Genomic DNA, 19,473 nt, shown 5'->3' with positions numbered 1-19,473 from the left:
ATAAGGGAATCTTAAGTGTGTTTGTGATTCGGAGTTCAAGTTGTGTATGGAGCAAAAAAGCGTCAGCAGCTGTATCAGTGGCAGCAGGGATGAGGAAGCGGCGGCAGTGGTTATCAAAAAAACAAAAGTTTCCAATTAAATATGCATTTCGATTTCGATACGATTTCTCAGTTCAGTTTTTTTTTTCAATTCATTTGCTTTAATTTATTTATAGACGGCGAGTATTAAATACATGAGAGATACAATTAAACAACAAAAGTGTATGTATGTTTGTGTGTGTGTGTATATATATGTTTTGTATGGAAACAAATCGAAATCAATCAAGAAAGTAAACATAAACATAAATTTCTTAAAACAAAAGTCGCATGAGTTTTTATGATTAATTTTTTAGTAAAGCATTTTTTCATAAATAAAAATAATAATAGTTTTTACCACAAAATAATTAAAAGAAGCGGCAAAAAAATATTTCAACAAATTCAATTTGGTTTGTGATTGAATACAAATGAGAGTCGAAAGGTAGAGAGAGAGAAAGAGGTCAAGAGGTCGTGTGAAATTAGTATTAAAGAAAAGCGTCAATAAAAAATGAATAATAAAATCTCATGCAACATCACTACAAAATAAATAAATTTTTATCCAAAATAAACAATAAAAAATTATCATTAGAAAAAAATAGATATATATAAATATAAAAGGATAATAAAAAAATTAATTAACACACTTCAAGGATGTTCGGAAGAGAACAATCAATTGGGATCCAGGATCGCAGCGAACGAACGTCACACGTCAAGTAATAATTCGGCGTTCGTGTTTCGGTATTGTTTACAGTTACGGTTACGGTTACGGTTATAGTTATGGTAAAAGTTTGAGCAAGTATTCAAAGATATCTGCAAGTATCGTTTTAATTTCTCCACCACATAGTACAACATAAATCTAACATAATTTTTTCGTTTCTCAGGGCTAGGGGACCGGCCATATCATACGAAGAAGTCTTTGAGGGTCATCATCTTGAAATCATAGAGACGTGAATCAGAGTGTGCCAGGATGACTGAACAGCCGTAACTGATTAATTTAATTAAAATCATTTCTGCACCATAAACAGAATCATTAATTAATGTTTGCCCATGTCTAATGGTCATTATGCAGATGTTTACTATATATGTATATATATACACATATGTATATTGTATCTATTTGTGCTTTCATAGTATATTCTAGTTCGATGCCAATTTGGTTTATATCGCTCATCTCTGATCCCCATAGACAGCAACATCAAGCAACATGTAGGTAATTTGTTATTTAGATTTCGGTTCTATCTACACTTTCTTTATTTTTTTTGTTTTTTCTTTTTTTTGAAAAATTGAAATAAATTTCTTTTAGATTTACTTAAAAAAAAAACTTGAAAAAAATACATAAAATGGTTTTTCATTGTGGCTGCAAAACAAAAATGTATCCAGACTACCAGCCGAGAGTGGTCTCTAATTATAGACCAACGGATTTTTTAGCTAATCTATTGGAAATTAGTTTCACAAAAGCAAACATTTTCCAAAAAAACAAATTGAAAATAGAACAAATGGGGAGGTGTATGTGGATATAGTGCATATATCTGTCTATCTATTCATCTATATATGTATATATAGGTATATGTATAATATATGTATATATATGTATGTATATATGTATATATATGGGTATATATAGAGTGCTGTTTCTGTTGCTTGGCAGCAGCTGAAAAGCCTTTCGATATTTTCGGTTCTGGTTTTCATTTCTGATACTGTCCCATCTGTATTTGTATATGAATACTACTACCCCTCTCTAACCCCTAATTGTGCTAGTTTTTGCGCACGTATCGGCACACTGTGTTCAGCTGCGATACGGTGCGATGCGATGCGATGCTCCGCTGTGTTCTAGATGTGTCATCCATAATATTTTATGCTAATATTCCACCATGAAAAATAAAAACTTTCACGCTCGAGCGGAGGCGGGACAAATGTGCGTTTTGCGCACGGCCCCAGAACTATTCACATACATACATCTCATCTCTCATCTCATATACATACATAAGTAGGAAGGAACAAAATATGAGAAAAAATTAATGTACATATATATATATTTTTTTTTGTGTTGCTTTCGGTCGGTATTATGTATTTAGAAAGTGCCTATGCCTGTGCCTGATGCGCCTCTATACCAAAGTACATAGATAGAATTCTGCCTCTGCCTGTGGCCTGTGCCTTTGCCTTATTTATAACTCAACTCAAGGGGCTATATATTGGTTATACACATCTGAGAACTTTTCTAATTTCATTTTATTATGTTTTGCTTTTCACTCAAAATTTTAGAATTTTCAGTTTCGACTAGATATTTAAGTTGTTTTTTTTTTTTGTTGGCTGTGCCAGAAAAATAAAGAAGAAAATGTTCTATAAATATTTTATGTTGCAAAATACTTGTAATTATATTTATTATTTTTTAATTAAAATTGATTTAAATCTTGTATATTTTTGTTGTTTTTGTGTGGTTTTTTTTTCTTTTTTTCTTGCTTGGTTACTTGTTAGACATCTTTGAAATTTTTTTTATTATTTTGTAGACATTTTGCAATATGTTAGTAATAAGAACTCGTTCGTTCGTTAGAGAAGTTTTTTTTTTTTTGTATTGTTGATGGTTTTTTCTTTTTACTTTTTTTTGGTTGATATATTTATGATTTGTCGAACTGTCGAAAATAATAAAATTCTTCACTCAAACTTTTACGACTAGTAGGTTGATAGTAGTAATACGTCTATGTATCTTTTAGGATTCGTTGCGTCAGTTTTTGTTGTTGTTGTTTATATAAATATATATGCATTTATATTTAAGTATATAAATATATATATTTTATTGGTGTTGTTGGTCGTTGTTTTTGAGCATTCTTTGGAGTTGTTCGCTTACGTTTGGTTTACTTTGTTTCGAACTCTGGTTTTGGTTTGTTTTGTTTTTTGCATTTGCTTAGATGTTACTTTTAATCCTTACTTTTAACAGTCAGTTTGGCTGATGACTCGACTTGTCCTGTTGAGGAAGTTACACGTACTGTAAAGATGCCCGAATCTTCCTCGTAGGTGGTGCCAATCAAAAGTACAGCACTGTTGCCATCAAAGATCATCTGAAATTACACAATTTTCAGTTATAATTTTTGTTTTGACTGGAACTCATAAAAACAGTCACATATTTATGTTGTCACTAAATAAATGTGTGGTGAGAAAATTAAAATAATATTAAGGGGAAACCCACCTGGAAATCGGGTGTCTCTGGTATAAGCTGTCCCTCACGGAACCATTGCACACTGGTGGCCTTAACCTTGCCTGTAACGGTCGTTTTGAATTGAGCCGGCATACCTTCAGTCACCGAAACATCCTTTAAAGCCGTAATTGTTGGTGGTGCATCCAAGTTCTCAATGGGACGCACTTTCAACTGCGCACTGGTCTGAATGCTGCCCAGTTTATTCTCGGCCACACACTTGTAGGTGCCCTCATCTTCGGGGAATGCCTCCGAAATGATAAGCTGATAGTATTCGCCCTGGCGTGTCATTTGGAAGTAACGCGATGGTTTTACAAAATTTTCACCACGCATCCAGCGTGCTGTAGGAGTTGGTTTGCCATCGACACGACAACGGAAGATAACCTTGCTGCCCTCTTCAACGGATTGGCTCTTCAACTGTTCCACAATGTGTGGAGCCTTCTCACTGCCTGGGGTAGTTGGCTTATCTGGCTTAGTAGGCGATTGAACAATGCAATCACCATCGCAACGTGCCTCACCAGAAGCATTTACAGCCACACACTCATAACGGCCAGAATCCTCAGCAAAAGGTTCAATAATCAGTAGAGTATGAACGCTATCCTCCTCAAGCATCTTAAACTTGATGCTAGGCTGAATCTTCATTCCGTTCTTTAGCCAATAAACATCCATGGGACGAGTGCCAGTGACCTTGGCGTCGAAACGTGCCAACTGACCAGTGGCTACAGTAGTGCTCTGGATGGTGCTCACAAAGCTGGGTGGCTGAATTCCTCCCTTACCGGCACGTCGGCGCTCTTCTACCACCAAATTGGCACTGCACTTGGCAGTTCCACCACGGTTCTCGGCCACACAAGAAAAGACGGCCGAATCTTCAATAAACACTTGACGGATGATCAAAACGGACTTGCCGCTAAATGTATGGATCTGCAAATCTGGTGAATTCTGAATAGGGAAGCTTTCGCGATACCATTTCACTGTCGGATTGGGTTCACCATCGAACTCCACCTCGAACTTGGCCTGTTCGTTCTCAAAGACGCGGCAGGGTTGAATTTTCTTGGTAAAAACGGGTGCCTTGGCCGGCTTAACGGGGCCCTTGACGACACGTTCTTGTATGGTGCCCTTGTGTTCCACTTCAGTGGTCTCAGTGGCTGTGATTTTGCGTGTAATCTCTAGATCGCCTTGGATTTCCTTTTGCACTTGTTGTTGCTTATTCATATGGACTTCACGTCCATGAACCGATGACTCTGATGGCTCAGCGGTACCCTTTGGTGGAGCAGGCTTGATCTGAGCAGTGCTTGTTTGCTCTTGACTAAAGGGAGAAAATAAACTCTCTCGAACAGTGGTCTTGTTAGGTATATATATTTAAGGTAAACTTACAGATTCTCTTCGTAGGAGTGGGCCATTCCTTTGGCTGCCGAACTGCTTACGACCTTCTCACCGGGTATGGCATATTGATGATTATCTTTACGCAAATTGGTCTCCTTGAGCAGTTGCTCGGTTTCAAGTTCTTGAATCTTATTGTAGTACTCCTCACTCTTCTTGGCCTTGACACTCTGTTGCCATTCTGGGGTTTGAGGCTTGTATTGCTTGGGCTTCAAATGCTCTACGCCCTTCAACGTGTGGGCACTCTGTTCGGACAAATATTGCTTACGCTCATCGAATACCTTTTCCAGTTCGTTATCTTGACGTTCCTTCTGATAGGCAGCTAGCTCATAATCATACCATGCTATGTTTTTAAAAAGATAATTGCTCACGGTAATTTAATAAGATACTCAAAGGGGCGGACATAAGAAGTGCAGTTAAATTTATTTAATAATTTGGGGTGAATAACATGCACTAAAATAAAATTCGCATTCCATTTAAAAGCAAACATGGTTATTTACATGGTCAGGTTAGTAGAAAATATGAGATTAAATTTTAAATGGGTTTTCATAGAGGGTTTTACCAACTCTTTTCTGGCTTAAAATTAAGCAATGAGAAATTTTGATGGCCACAGAGACAGACAGAGAGAGAGAAAGAGGAAGAACAGACACAGAAAAAACTTGCATAACCATATTACCCATGGTCCAGCAATACTTTTATAGAGAGCCAGTTCGTTGCTTCGATTCCTGTTTTTCACATCGGTCGTTGAAAGCTTGTTGATAATATACTACTTTTTCTCAATTTAAAAAGGGGTAAGGATATTTTGGGGAGGGGGAAGTATTTGGGATCTGTGGTTGTGCTTATATTCTCAACTGTTTGTGATATTTTGTGATACAAAAGTGCATTAAAATTGAGCTACTAGTGCTACGTGTATGTAATATATACAATGCGCATTTATTTAATTATGTGTGAGATCTAGTGTGCTGGTGGTGCTAAAAAGTGGTGGTGGTTGTGGTTTAGTTTTGTCAGCTAAATCTACTGCATTTGTAATTTTGTTATGTTCTAATTTTAGCTAAGCTAGTTAAAAATTCAATGTGTCGGCAGCTAATACAAAATGTTGTGTGTATATGTTTGTGTGTACATAAACAGTTTATAAACTTACGTCGTGGAGAGTTCTTCAACACGTTGCGGTAATCATCAGAACGTGCCACTACCTTCAGTTCAGTTGTAGCAATCGATTCGCCAACAGAATTGCGAGCAATCACTTCTACTTTACCGGTATCGTATTGACGGGTCTTTGGTATATCCAGATGGAACATGCCATCATTAGTTAGCTTATAGCGTGAGCCCTATTGAAAATAAATCCTTAGTTAGCGGCTATTTGGTCAGACAGACAGTTGTGTTACTTACATGAACAACAGTGTGGCCATTAATCAACCACATCACTCTAGGACGAGGATGTCCAGTCACACGCACGCAGAAACGAGCCGGTTCGCCTTCCTCCACAACTTGGGGTTCCAATTTGCTAACAAAGACTGGCTTAGTGCGGGGCTTTGCATCGGGATCAACTTCTTCAGGAACACTGCAGAAAAAATGATTTCAGGGAGGCAATTTACAAAACATCAAGTTATTTGTTACTTACACTTGCCAGGAGGCTTCCATTTCTCGAATGCGATCAATACTCTGCATATGAGCAGGCAGCTGAGAATCATAGACAATGCCTGGCTTGCCAGACACCTTGATAATGGCACGGGTTTCATCCATGCCATACAAATTGGTGGCACGGCAAACATATTCACCGCTATCCTCGGGATAAACCCAGCCAAAGTTCATGGCCACATAACCAAAATCATAAATAGGCTGGAAGCGGTTTTCTGCAAAAATAAAAAGAACATTGGTCATAAGTGTAAAACTCTACCCTCTAGGAAACGACTTGTATGAGACACATACTGTATAGCAAGGGTTTGCCATTGAAGAACCATTCCACTTTCATGTTGGGATCGCCCACAGGCGCCAATTGGCATTCGAATTTGGTGACAGCCATTTCGGTTAAGTTGGTCTGTTCCTTTATTTGGGTAACGAAGCGAGGTGGCTGCTTGCGATCAGGATCAAAGAGATCGTCTTCAGTCAAATGCACCTCGGAAGTGTACTTCTTGATGGTGGCTTCCATTTGAGTCAACGTTTCCGAACGTTTCATGCCACGTGGCACTTGGTTTTGCAGCAGAATTGTAGGAAGCTCTAAAGGTAATAGAAAAAGTAAATGGTATTTAATTGCCTTAATGTTAAGAAATTCAAAATAAGTCGAGACTTACTCTTGCATGAGACAGTTGCCTTGGTGCGATCTTCGCCGTGATTGTTAATGGCCCGGCAAACATATTCACCAGAGTCCTCACCATAGACATATAAAATATCCAGGGATACGAAACCCATGTCAAAGATGTTTCTATAACGATGACCAGATGGCAAGGGTTTGCCATTGCGATACCATTCGACACGCAGACTTGGATCTGTCTTGGGTTCCACCTGGCATTCGAATCTAACGGCCTCTGCCTCCTCGACGGTGAGTGACGAGATCTGGGTAGTGAACTTTGGTGGACCAAACTCCTGTTCAACCACCTTGGGTGCCTCAGGAATGCGTCCGCGTTCTAGTTCTTTCAATTTCTCAGATGTCATGCCCTCAGGCAGCTGCGACTCATAGACAATGTTGTGTTTGCCCTTGCAGCTAACCTTGGCAGTTGTTGTGGCAGTTCCCCACTTGTTGGTGGCACGGCATGTGTACTCTCCAGAATCGCGAGCATAGATGTAATCAATGTCCATGGCAATGAAACCAAAATCATTCAATTGATGCACTCTCGAACCAGTGGCCATAGCACGTCCATTGTAGAACCATTCAATACGCATTGAGGGATCACCAACAGGCTCCACACGACAATCAAAGTGAACTGGACCACCTTCGGGTACATCCAAATTATCCTTGATTTCTTCGGTGAACTTGGGTGGATTGGGTTGCTCATCATCGATGACAATTTCTTCACGCTTATGCATGCTCTCCTCCAATTTCTGCAAACTTTCTGTTCCAGTGCGGAAGTTCGACGGCAACTGGGGCTCCATAATGATTCCCTGGCGTCCCTTAACTTGCAGTTTGCAAGAAACGGTCGCCTCACCATGCTTGTTGGTCGCCTTGCAGGTGTACAGACCCGTGTCACGTTGATAACAACCAGCAATTTCGAGAATAACAAAACCAAAATCGTTAATGGTCTTAATGCGGGAGCCAGCCCACAAAGCCTTGCCATTGTGGAACCAGTCCACACGCATTGAGGGATCGTTAATGGGTTGCAGACGGCATTCAAAGTGTGCCAATGAGTTCTCCGTGATGACCATATCGAATGGTGTGGTGATAAACTCTGGCGGCTTGCCAGTGTCGTCATCGGGCACAAACTCAGTGCTGCGGGTGCCCAAGCCTTCCAATTCGGCAATACGATCAATGGTTCCTTCCATGCCCTTGGGCAACTGGGACTCCATAATGATGCTTCGTTTACCTTGAATCTTCATGGTAGCAGTGGTCACAGCTTCACCATACTCATTAATCGCACGGCACGAATACTCGCCCGAATCTTCAGGGTAGACGGGTGAAATTTCCAAGATGACGAAACCAAAGTCACAGAAAGTACGGAAGCGCGATCCTGCCTTCAGAGGACGTCCATTCCAATACCATTCAACCTTCAGTTTGGGATCATCTGCGGGTGTAATACGAGCCTCGAAATGAGCATTCTCACCTTCACGCAAATTGTCAATATTTTCCAAGGGAACAGTGAATACAGGCGCCTTGCCCTTGGTCTCTTCGGTGGTTTCGTCACGAGTACGTACCATGCTGTACTCCAGATTTGCAATCTTCTCCAAACCACCTTCCATGCCACGTGGCAATTGTGAGTCAAGAATTAGGCTGGCCTTCGAGGCGCACTTCAAACTTGCCCGGGTAACATCCTCACCATATTTATTGACAGCGCGGCACTCATAGACACCAGAGTTCTCCTCATAGCAATAGAGAATATCCAAAATAACAATACCGAAATCATGGAAAGTACGGAAACGATGGCCATGTGGCAATTTCTTGCCATTGAAATACCATTCAACAACCAAATCAGGATCGGTAACAGGTGTGAGACGAGCCTCAAAGTGAGCGCTTTGACCTTCAACCAGCTTAGTAACATCGCTGATTTGAGTGATAAATTTGGGTGGCTCGGCAACCAATGGAGCACCAGTGTCTGCCTGTTGCCCCTGAGGGCACTCCAATTCACGGATTCTAGGCAGAGAATCGGGCTGCAAGCTGTCATAAAAGACACCACCACGTCCACCGCAGTTGAGGGTAGTTCTAGTGAAATCTTCACCGTATTTGTTCCATGCGCGGCACACATACTCGCCGCTATCATGATCCTGCAAGTAAGCAATGTCCAATACGACATAACCAAAATCGGAGACAGTCTTGATGCGGTTGGAGTGGCGTAAGAGCTTGTTATTGTGATACCATTCAACCTTAAGATCTGGATCGTTGACTGGAATCAAAGTGCATTCGAAATGAGCCGATTGACTGTCCTTTAAGCCCTGTAGCGGTTGGGGATGCGAAGTGAAACGTGGTTTTTGTCCACGTGGCTTATCAACGCACTCCAGAGTGCAGCTAATTTCAGCTGTTCCGTACTTGTTGGTTGCGCGGCAGGTATAGGTGCCGGTATCCTCAATCTTTGTACCCAAAACTTCCAATGCTACAGTTCCAAAAGCGTAAATAGTACGCACACGATGACTGGCCTCCAATACCTTGCCATTAAAGAACCATTCGATGACCATGCTTTGATCGCCCACGGGAATAAGATTGGCCTCATAATGAGCCAATTCGCCCTCACCGACATCAACAATGTTGACAAATTCGGTGGTAAAGCGTGGTGGAATACCCTGTTCTGGTGCGTCTGGTTTGCTGCCATCCTTGCGAAGGGAATCCTCTAGGTCTTGGATCTGTCCCAAACCCTCAGCACCCTTAGGATGTTGAGTCGAATCAATAATGTTGTCCTTGCTTGAGCAGAATATGGTGGTAGAGGTAAAGGCTTCGCCAGCCTTGTTGTAAGCCTTGCAGGTATAGATACCTTGATCTCTGGCATAAACTTCAATCATATCCATTGTAACAAAGCCGAATTCGGTGGTCATCTTGAAACGAGAGCCATGTTGCAAAATTTTTCCATTGAAATACCATTCAATGAAGAGATTTGGATCTTCCTTTGGCTCCACATTAGCTTCCAAGTGAATGGGTTGAGCCTCCGATAGATGGAACTCGGCTTGGAGCGGCTTGGTCCATACTGGTGGTGGATATTGGGTTTCAGGTTTTGTTGATTTCTGATTATAGCGGTTGGCTAATGCTTCTTCGGTCTCTTGTACAGCCTCCAAACCGCTTTCACCCTGTGGATGTTGAGTGTCCAAGAACATGGTCTTACCGCCGGTGCACTTGAGTGTGCCCGAAGTGGTGGCCGAGCCCTTGCTGTTGGTCGCCTTGCAGGTGTAAACACCGCTGTTTTCGGCATATGTGTTGCTCAGATCCAATGCGCAATAGCCAAAGTCATAAATAGACTTGAATTTGGCTGCAGCCTGCAATGGTTGGCCGTTGTAGAACCACTCAATCGCCATAGTAGGATCACGAGCCGGTTCTACATTGCACTCAAAGCGAACATTATCGCTTTCCTTGCACTCAATGTTATTCAGATGAGTGATGAACACTGGCGTCTCGTATGTGGGCTCTGGTGCCTCAGGGCGACCCTCCTTGGGTGCCTCCAGTTCGCCAATGCGCGACAAGGAATCAGGATGCAAAGATTCTGACTGCAGCCAGTGACGATCTTCGATTTTCAAAGAAGAAGTCGACACAGCTTCACCCACTTGATTAGTAGCCTTGCAGGTATATATGGCAGAGTCGTCCTCGCGCAGACCATTGATTGACAAAGTAACCAATCCAAAATCGAAGGTACTGCGAATACGTGATCCTGTGGTTAGAGAAATTCCATTCTTGAACCATTCAATACGCAAGTTAGGATCGGCGCGTGGTTCGACCTGAGCTTCCAGCAATACATGCTGACCTTCATGCAATTTGTCGTAGCTCTGCAAGTGGGTGGTAAATACTGGAGCCTGCTGTGGTGTGGAATCGACAAACATTTCCGGTACACGGTTCATGGCAGCCTCCTTCAGACGAATAGCTTCCCAGGATTCAGGAATCAATGGTTGTCCATCAATATTGGCCTTGGTCTTGACTTTCATGGCCGTAGATGAGACGGCCTCACCAGCTGCATTATAAGCGCGGCACATGTAGACACCTGCATCCTCCGGCACAACTGCAGCAATATCCAGGGTAACGAAACCAAAGTCATGAGTTGTACGCAGGCGGGAGCCCATTTGGAGCTCCACACCATTAATGAACCATTCGAACTTAAGTGATGGATCGCCAACAGGCACAACGCGTGCTTCAAAGTGAGCATGAGCTCCTTCCCACAATTCCGAGGGTCCTGTAAGCAATTGCGTGAAGATTGGTTTCTCGAACAGACGTTCGGGCTCGGTAGGTCGTGGAGCCACGGGTTTTTCCAGCTGATGAATGCGGCTAATGCTGTCTGGATGCTGTGTGTCCATCTGAATACTAGCTTCAGATACGACGCGCATCGAAGCTGTTGTGACAGCTTCACCCAAAGGATTGACAGCACGGCACATGTACACTCCCTCATCTTCCTTTCGGATATGGGAAATATCAAGTGAAACATAACCAAAGTCATGCTGCTTCGTGATGCGAGAACTATCCTCAATTAGCTTCTCATTGCGGTACCATTCCACCTTGAGGTTGGGGTCACCAACAGGAATAAGACGAGCCTCGAAATGAGCAGTCTGGTGTTCATTAATGCGATCAATATTCTGCAAAGGCTGAGTGAACACTGGACGTTGACGTGTGCCAGGTGTTTCAATTTCTTGGCGTTGATGTGGTGCCGTCGACTCGAGCTTGCGAATCTTCTCCAAGCCCTCAGGATGCTGAGTGTCCGAAATGATGGTACCTCGGGCAATAACCCTCAAATTCGTAGATGAAACAGCCTGGCCTAATGCGTTGACAGCGCGAACTGAATACTCGCCAGCATCTTCGGCCACGGCATGGGTAATGTCCAAAGACACATAACCGAAATCAAAGGTGATGTGGAAGCGGGCCGCCGATGGCAAGGGTTTTCCATTATGGTAGAACTCGATACGCAGGTTGGGATCATGGACTGGTGCCACTTGAGCTTCAAAGTGAGCTGTTTGACCTTCATAGATCTCGGTGGTTCCGCGAAGCTCGGCCGTGAAGTGTGGCGGACTTATTGGTGATTCTCCGACCTCAGTGCGTGCATTAACTACCTTGGACTCAAGCTTCTGAATCTTTTCCAAAGCATCGGGATGCTGGGTATCCAGGATCATGCTGCGACGGTTCAGGACTCGTACATTGCAGGTGTTCACAGCTTCGCCCAACAGATTGGTAGCCTTACAGATGTAGGTGCCTGTATCCTCACCATAGACATACAGAATATCCAAAGCCACATAACCAAAGTCATGGGTGGTGCGGTAACGATGACCCGTGGGCAATTGCTTTCCATTGCAGAACCATTCGATTTTCAGGTTAGGATCATTAATGGGCTCGACACGACATTCCAAATGGGCATGTTCACCCTCCTTTAGATGCTCCAGGTTGCTTAATGGGGTCAAGAATATGGGTTTTTGGCCCTTCTCTTCCACCTCCACCTTGGTGGGTGGGGCATAGCTTTCTAGTTGACGAATCTTCTCCAGACGCTGAGCATCCAAAGTGTCCAAGTCCAATGTCTTATTTGCTAAAAAGAATAAAAAAACAGAGCAGAAGGTAAATTATACATTGTAAATTTATAGACAACATTCTGTAGTTTACCTGTTACGTTTACAGCACAAGTCGTGACAGCTTCTCCAACGGCATTCTTAGCCTTGCACATGTAAGTGCCTGTATCCTCTGCATGGGCATAAAGGATATCCAAAGCCACAAATCCAAAATCGTATGTAGTCTTGAAGCGATGACCCGTTTGGATGGGTCTGCCGTTGCAATACCACTCAACCTTCATGGTTGGATCATTTACTGGAATTAAAGTGGCCTCCAAATGAACTGGGGATCCTTCATTAACCTTGGCATTGCGTAAAGGACGTCCGAATTGGGGACGCTCAGCATGGAATTGATCCTCCTCCGTCTTGCGTTGGAAACGTGAAGCATCCTCAAGATGCTGGATCTTTGTCAGAGCTTCCTCATGCTGAGTTTCATGAATAATTGACGAACGAGACGTGACCTTAAGGGCAATAGAGTTGACAGCTTCGCCCAGATTGTTGGTGACACGGCAGGTATACTCTCCACTGTCCTCAGCGTATACAGTCAGAATGTCAAGGGCGGCAAAGCCAAAGTCGTAGGTGGTTCTGAAACGATGACCAGTGCTCAGTGGCTTGCCATTGTGGAACCATTCAACCTTGAGATTGGGATCGGGATATGGTTCAATACGGCACTCGTAGTGAGCACTCTGGCCCTCATAAAGATTGTTGGGACCAATCAGTTTTGTGACAAAAACTGGAGCAGTTGTCACCGAGTATTCCTCCTCTTCACGGCGTTGGTACTTGCTATGATCCTCCAATTGGTGAATCTTGTGCATTGCTGCCTCATGTTGAGTCTCCAGTTGAATGGCCGTCTTAGACTGCACAATCAATGAAGCTGATGTAACTGCTTGACCAAGCTCGTTGACAGCGCGACAGGTATAAGTGCCTGAATCCTCGGGGTTCACATACTTCATGTTTAGAGCGACATAGCCAAAGTCATGCATGGTTGTGGTACGATTAGATGCCTCAATAGGCTGTCCGTTGCGTAGCCACTCGACTTTGAGATTGGGATCACCAACCGGAATCAGACGAGCTTCAAAGTGAACCGCCTGGTTTTCTGCTACTCGAACATCGCGCACTGGCATGGTGAAAACAGGTGCCTGAGAGACAAATTCATCCTGAACGCTAATGCGTTGACGTTTGGATCCATCCTCCAAGTGTTGCAGACGTGGCAAAGCGGTCTCATGTTGAGATTCCAAGTAGATGGACTTTTTGGTATGGACAACAGCGACAGCAGAGGTGATGGCTTCACCTACAGCATTAAATGCACGGCAGGTGTATGTACCAGCATCCTCGGGCAGAGTAGACATAATGTCCAGGGCAACGAAACCAAAGTTATTGGTTTCAGTGAAGCGAGAACCGGACTTGAGGGGCAAATTATTGTGGTACCATTCCACACGCATTGAGGGGTCTGAAACTGGGATTAAACGACACTCAAAGTGAGCACGTTGATTTTCTTTAATTTCGATGTTCTTTAGGGAGGTTGTGAAGACCGGTGCTTGTTTTGTGCTCTCGTCGATCTCTTCACGGCGGCTGTAGCGAGAACGATCCTCTAAGTAATGGATCTGCTCTAAGCCAGCTTCATTTTGGGTAACAGTGACAATTTGCTCACTGCTACGGCACTGCAACTCAACCTGAGTTTCATCGGAACCAATCAAATTGACAGCACGGCAGGTGTACACACCTGAATCCTCAGCGATCAAATCGACAATATCCAAAGCCACGTAACCAAAGTCATGAATTGGTCGGAAACGGTGACCGACAGTAATTGGACGTCCATTCTTGAACCATTCGACTTTCAGATTGGGATCTGTAACTGGTTCTATCTTGCACTCGAAGTGAGCATGTCCACCCTCACGGGTATTGGTCAGACTCTTTGGATGCGTAAGGAAACGGGGACGAATATTTACTACCTCGTCGACAAACTCATTTCGGCGATAACGCGAAGAATCCTCAAGATATTGAATCTTTTGCAATCCCGACTCATTCTGAGTTTCCAAAATCAAATCGTTCTTGGCAATAATGCGCACGGAGCATGAGGTGACTGCTTCACCTAGTTGATTTCTGGCCTGACAGGTATACACACCCGAATCGACGGCATAACAGCCAAGTAGATCCAATGCGACGTAGTCAAACTCATAGGCTGGACGGAAACGATGACCTGTCTTTACTGGCTTGCCATTGACGAACCATTCGATGCGCATGCTTGGATCACCTACAGGTTGCAGACGGCACTCCAAATGAACATTGGTTCCCTCAATCGTCTCGATGTTGTGCAACGGACGAGTAAACTGAGGAGCTTGTGCGACAGTTATATCCTCTTCCAAGTGCTGACGACGACGTGAGTCTTCAAGCAGTTGAATTTGCTCCAAAGACTGTTCATTTTGAGTTTCAGTCACCACATCTGTACGATCAATGACACGAACGCAGGCGGATGTATGTGCTGAACCCAAATGATTGGTTGCACGCACTGTGTACTCGCCAGAGTCGGCTGCAGTTGCCTTAATGATATCCAGAGCAACGAAACCAAAGTCATAGTAAGTGCGGAAGCGAGAGCCCACCGTAACTGGGCGACCATTGTGGAACCATTCCACACGCATTGTTGGATCGCCCATGGGCTCTAGGCGGCATTCCAAATGTATATTTTTGCCATCGTGTATAGGCTTGGGATCGACCAAGGGTTGGACAAACACCGGCTTAGATTTGGATATCTCCTCGATGTCGTATTGCGGCTCCACGAAGGGCTTGTTCTCCAGATTCTGGGTCTTCTCATAAAGACCGCGGTGCATGCTAGATGTGTCGATGCTGGAACGAGCTGTTTAAAGATACAATAATTAGTTTTTGTTGCACGCTCTTTAATTGAAAAGGTTTACTCACTTTCCACTACCATCGTTGCTTGCAATTGAGCTTCACCTAGCTTGTTTCTAGCCACCACGGTGTAAACACCCGCATCTTCAGCGCGCACCTGAGAAATATCCAGGGCAACATAGCCGAAATCGTAATAGGTTTGAATGCGATTAGCGGCAGTGATAGCACGTCCGTTGTGATACCATTCAATCTGCATGCCCAAGTCGCTTTGTGGCTCAACACGAGCCTCGAAGTGAGCGCGCTGACCCTCTAAGATTTTTGTGGTTCCCTTAAGAGGTCCCAAGAAACGAGGAGCCTGGGTGACATAAGTTTCCTCCTCTTCACGTCGGCCATAACGAGAAGAATCCTCCAAATGTTGAATCTTCTGCAGGCCACCCGGATGTTGAGAGTCAGAGACAATCTCGTTCTTCGAGATAACAGTCAATTGGGCTACAGTAGTGTCCTGGCCCATGGCATTGTAAGCACGGCAAGTATAAGTGCCGGCATCATAGATGGTTAGTTGCTTAATGGTCAACGCAACATAGCCAAAGTTGTGATAGGTGGTAATGCGTGAGCTGGCCTCAAGGGGCTGTCCATCCTTTAACCACTCCACACGCATGGTAGAATCGCCAACTGGTTCAAGACGAGCTTCAAAGTGCGCATGCGCGTGCTCACGCAGATCCAACTGATTTTGAATGGGTGTCTTGAATTGGGGTGGGGCAATGGCCTCAGGGGCCTCTTGTACATGGCGACGCTGCTGAGATTTGCGATAGTCTTCTAATTCTTCAACCTTTTCAATATACCGCTGCTGTTCGGGAATGCCAAGATCAGCGGTGACTTGAGAACGTGAATGAACACGGATTGACGACTGGCTGATGGCTTCGCCAATACGGTTAACAGCACGTACCGTATAGGTACCAGCGTCTTCGGCACGTAGATGCAGAATGTTTAGCGATACGTAGCCAAAATTGAAAATGGCCGTGATGCGTGAACTGGCCGTAATTGGTAGATTATCTTTGTACCATTCGACACGCATACTGGGATCATTCACCGGAGTAACTTGGGCCTCGAAATGCACATTCTTGCCCTCTTCCAATTCACCCAGATCGCGCAGTGGGCGAATGAATTGCGGAGGTTGATTCAACAACTCTTCAGAGCTTTCCTGGCGCTGATAGCGTGAGTAATCCTCCAACTGATTGATGTACTGTAAGCTGTTTGGATTCTGCGAGGTTTGTTCAATGGATGGACGCTGCACCACCGAAAGGATGGCGCGAGATTCCGCCACACCGCTAGCGTTGCTTACACGACACATGTATTCTCCAGCGTCATGGCCCAAAATGCTCAGTAGATCTAGAGCAATAAAACCAAACTTGAAGACAGATGTGGCGCGGGCACCTAAAAAAAAGGTTGCTTGGTGTTTATGAGTTCGATGAAGATGACAAGATTAACTTACTGGCTGCCAATGGACGGCCGTTTAGGAACCACTCAACCACCATTGTGGGATCACCCACAGGTTCGATTCGAGCCTCCATATGCACCCTACCACCTTCAGTCTGCTGCACATTTTGAAGCGGTATAATGAACTGTGGGGGTGGATATACGCGATCCTCTTCACCAGGGCGTAGATGAGGCTTGGCACGCTCAACGTGACGCAAGTAAATAATTTCAGGACCAGGAATAGGCCTAAAGAAAAACAATTTTAGTATTATGGAAAAAACAAACGATTTGTATGTCGAGATTCTTACTCAGGCTCAATAACTTTAGTTGGTCTTGGGAGATTAAGACGCCTTTGTTCTTGACTTGGTTGTTCTCTAGGAACTTCGACATAAAGTCTTGCTCGGTTTGCCGTTGATCCGGCAATATTTTGTGCTGTACATTGATACCAGCCAGCATCGCTAGCCTTAACACGTGGGATCTCCAAGCAGGTTGCTCCGCCATCAATGCCCACAAAGCGTTCGGCCGTCGATGAGATCTGTACGCCATCCTTTTGCCAGGTGATACGCGGCACAGGTGTGCCAATAGCATTAGCACTCATGCTAATTGGTTCGCCCTCGCGCACAGTCATGGTGCTGAATCGTTGAACGAATTGTGGTGCGACAACTTGTTCCTTCTCCAACACATTTAACTGCGCCTCGATGGCGACCTCGCCGGCCTTATTCCGGGCAAGGCACTGCACGGCGCCAGCATCCAAGCGGGTAACGTTAGTAATCATGAGCGAATGACTACCCGATTCGTTGACAAGAATCTTATGCGACGCATCATCGCGCACTTGACGGCCATTGATAAACCAGAAGACCTCAGGATAAGGATTTCCAGTTACGCGACAATCAAAGCGCGTCATACGCCCTTCCGTGATCTCACGATCAGCAAAAGCTTTTACAAACTGCGGCGGCAAAGCCTTGCCAGTCTCCAGTTGCTCGGCCATCACATCAACTGGCTTGGGTTCGTATGCGGTTTCGGCGGCCGGCTCCACAGCCAACACAGCTGAGGAGACAACGCATCCCTGCAGATTCTCCGCCAAGAGGGTATAGTGACCGCCGTCCTTGGCAGTGGCGTTCTTCACACGTAAAGTGGCTACGCCACTCGAGTAGGAGATCTCATACTTTTGCGAGGCAACCAAACGTTGTCCATTATGGAACCATGTAAGCCTTGGCTTCGGATTGGAACCAACGCGAGCGGTGAAAATGGCATCAGAGCCCTCGATCAGCTTGGAGCTGCGTGGTTTCTGCGCTATTTGTGGTGCATGAGCAGGACCCAGCGAGCGATCCAGTTCTTGCGATAGCTGGGAGTCTTGCTCATAGCCGGAGCGACGTGTAATGGCCTCCCTAAAGGAGACTTCGCGCAAAAGTCTATACTCAAAAGTATCCACACGGAATTCCTCCTCAATAGACGTATAAGTATATCCATTGGAGTAGATGTTTTTCTCCAAATTCTGGATTGGCTGCAGTGCGGGCATGGGAGCTCCTTCCGGTTGAATGTATACACTGCAAATGGCCTCACCATACTGGTTACGGGCCGTGCACGTATACTCGCCCTCATCGCCGGGGCCGATCTGATTGATCAGCAGCGACACATCGCCGGTGGCCTCGTTATAGCTCATCCGGAACTTTTGCGACTCGAGAAGTGGTGCGCCTTTTCGGGTCCAAGTAACAAATGGCTTTGGATTGCCACGCAGTCTACCCTCAAAGAGGGCGTTGCCGCCTTGAGCGAAGCGAGCGTTTTTAAAGATTTGCTCGAAAACGGGTGGCGAAATATCACCTTGAGCATACACGTGTGTCAACGAAGGCGGCACATAGGTGGTGCCTCCAATACCGCCATGTTGATGATGTTGTTGCACTGTAAAAATTATGCAAAAACACAATTAGCATTAAAATATAGGGATGTATTAAATCTCAAACACTTAAGTTGCAGGCAAAATGGATGCGTTAGTTTTTAGTGAATTATAAATATAAAAATAAATCGAAATTGTATAATTTTAGAATAATCTTTCGATCGTCTTGAATGTAAAATAGTTTAATCAACTACATCTACAGTCAAAGTGCCCTTAAACCCTAACTCAATGTTCAATTCGTTTTTATTTGAACATTGTTAATATCTTTTAAAGTTGGCACGCGTATCCAACCTATTTTTAACCATATATAAGGTTATATATAAATATATATATATGTATATATATATTTGTATGTATATATGTAGATATATCTATATGTAGAGATAGAAATAGCATCTACTATCTATCTATATATTTGTTTATAATCTAAATCTAAGCGCTGAATAAGTGTGTCACTAACGGTTTGTTTTTTAATCGAAAAACAGGTGTTTAACCATTGACATAATGCTACATATAAACAAATGTCAAAATCAGCTGATCGCTCTTTATCTTTTGCTCTCTCTTTCTCTCTCTATCACTCGCGCATGCTCAGAGACTTCGGGTTTCTGTATAAGAGTTTTTGTTATATGAAATCTAACTTATTCACTCGCACACATGGCAAGTTGCAGCATTGCCAAATGTAAACAAATTATTTTATAGTAGAAGGACTCTTATACGCTCCGTGCGTACTTATATGTATATGT

The 19,473-nt window shown here is 44.0% G+C and overlaps 1 protein-coding gene across 5 annotated transcripts in view; it reads right to left on the bottom strand.

Moving 5' to 3' along the window:
- LOC6645017 (titin) overlaps positions 1 to 19,473 on the bottom strand; it is a 78,278-nt gene that overhangs the window by 57,353 nt on the left and 1,452 nt on the right. For 3 of the 5 annotated variants that reach the window (XM_047011743.1, XM_047011744.1, XM_047011745.1), the window contains exons 2-10: positions 17,145 to 18,735; positions 16,853 to 17,082; positions 15,430 to 16,794; positions 12,569 to 15,367; positions 6,936 to 12,494; positions 6,574 to 6,861; positions 6,266 to 6,497; positions 6,034 to 6,205; positions 5,786 to 5,972 (exon numbers count right to left, since the gene is read on the bottom strand). In XM_047011743.1, the coding sequence (XP_046867699.1) occupies positions 5,786 to 5,972; positions 6,034 to 6,205; positions 6,266 to 6,497; positions 6,574 to 6,861; positions 6,936 to 12,494; positions 12,569 to 15,367; positions 15,430 to 16,794; positions 16,853 to 17,082; positions 17,145 to 18,735 (12,423 nt within the window). Of the gene's footprint in view, positions 1 to 3,000; positions 3,131 to 3,258; positions 4,571 to 4,638; positions 4,988 to 5,785; positions 5,973 to 6,033; positions 6,206 to 6,265; positions 6,498 to 6,573; positions 6,862 to 6,935; positions 12,495 to 12,568; positions 15,368 to 15,429; positions 16,795 to 16,852; positions 17,083 to 17,144; positions 18,736 to 19,473 lie in introns of all 5 variants that reach the window. The other 2 variants (XM_047011746.1, XM_047011747.1) reach the window with 1 other exon arrangement.

Source organism: Drosophila willistoni (genome assembly GCF_018902025.1).
Source record: "Drosophila willistoni isolate 14030-0811.24 chromosome XR unlocalized genomic scaffold, UCI_dwil_1.1 Seg105, whole genome shotgun sequence".
NCBI classification, from domain to species: domain Eukaryota; kingdom Metazoa; phylum Arthropoda; class Insecta; order Diptera; family Drosophilidae; genus Drosophila; species Drosophila willistoni.
The sequence above is the reverse complement of the archived record's forward strand: the minus strand, read 5'-3'. Positions and strand labels throughout refer to the sequence as shown.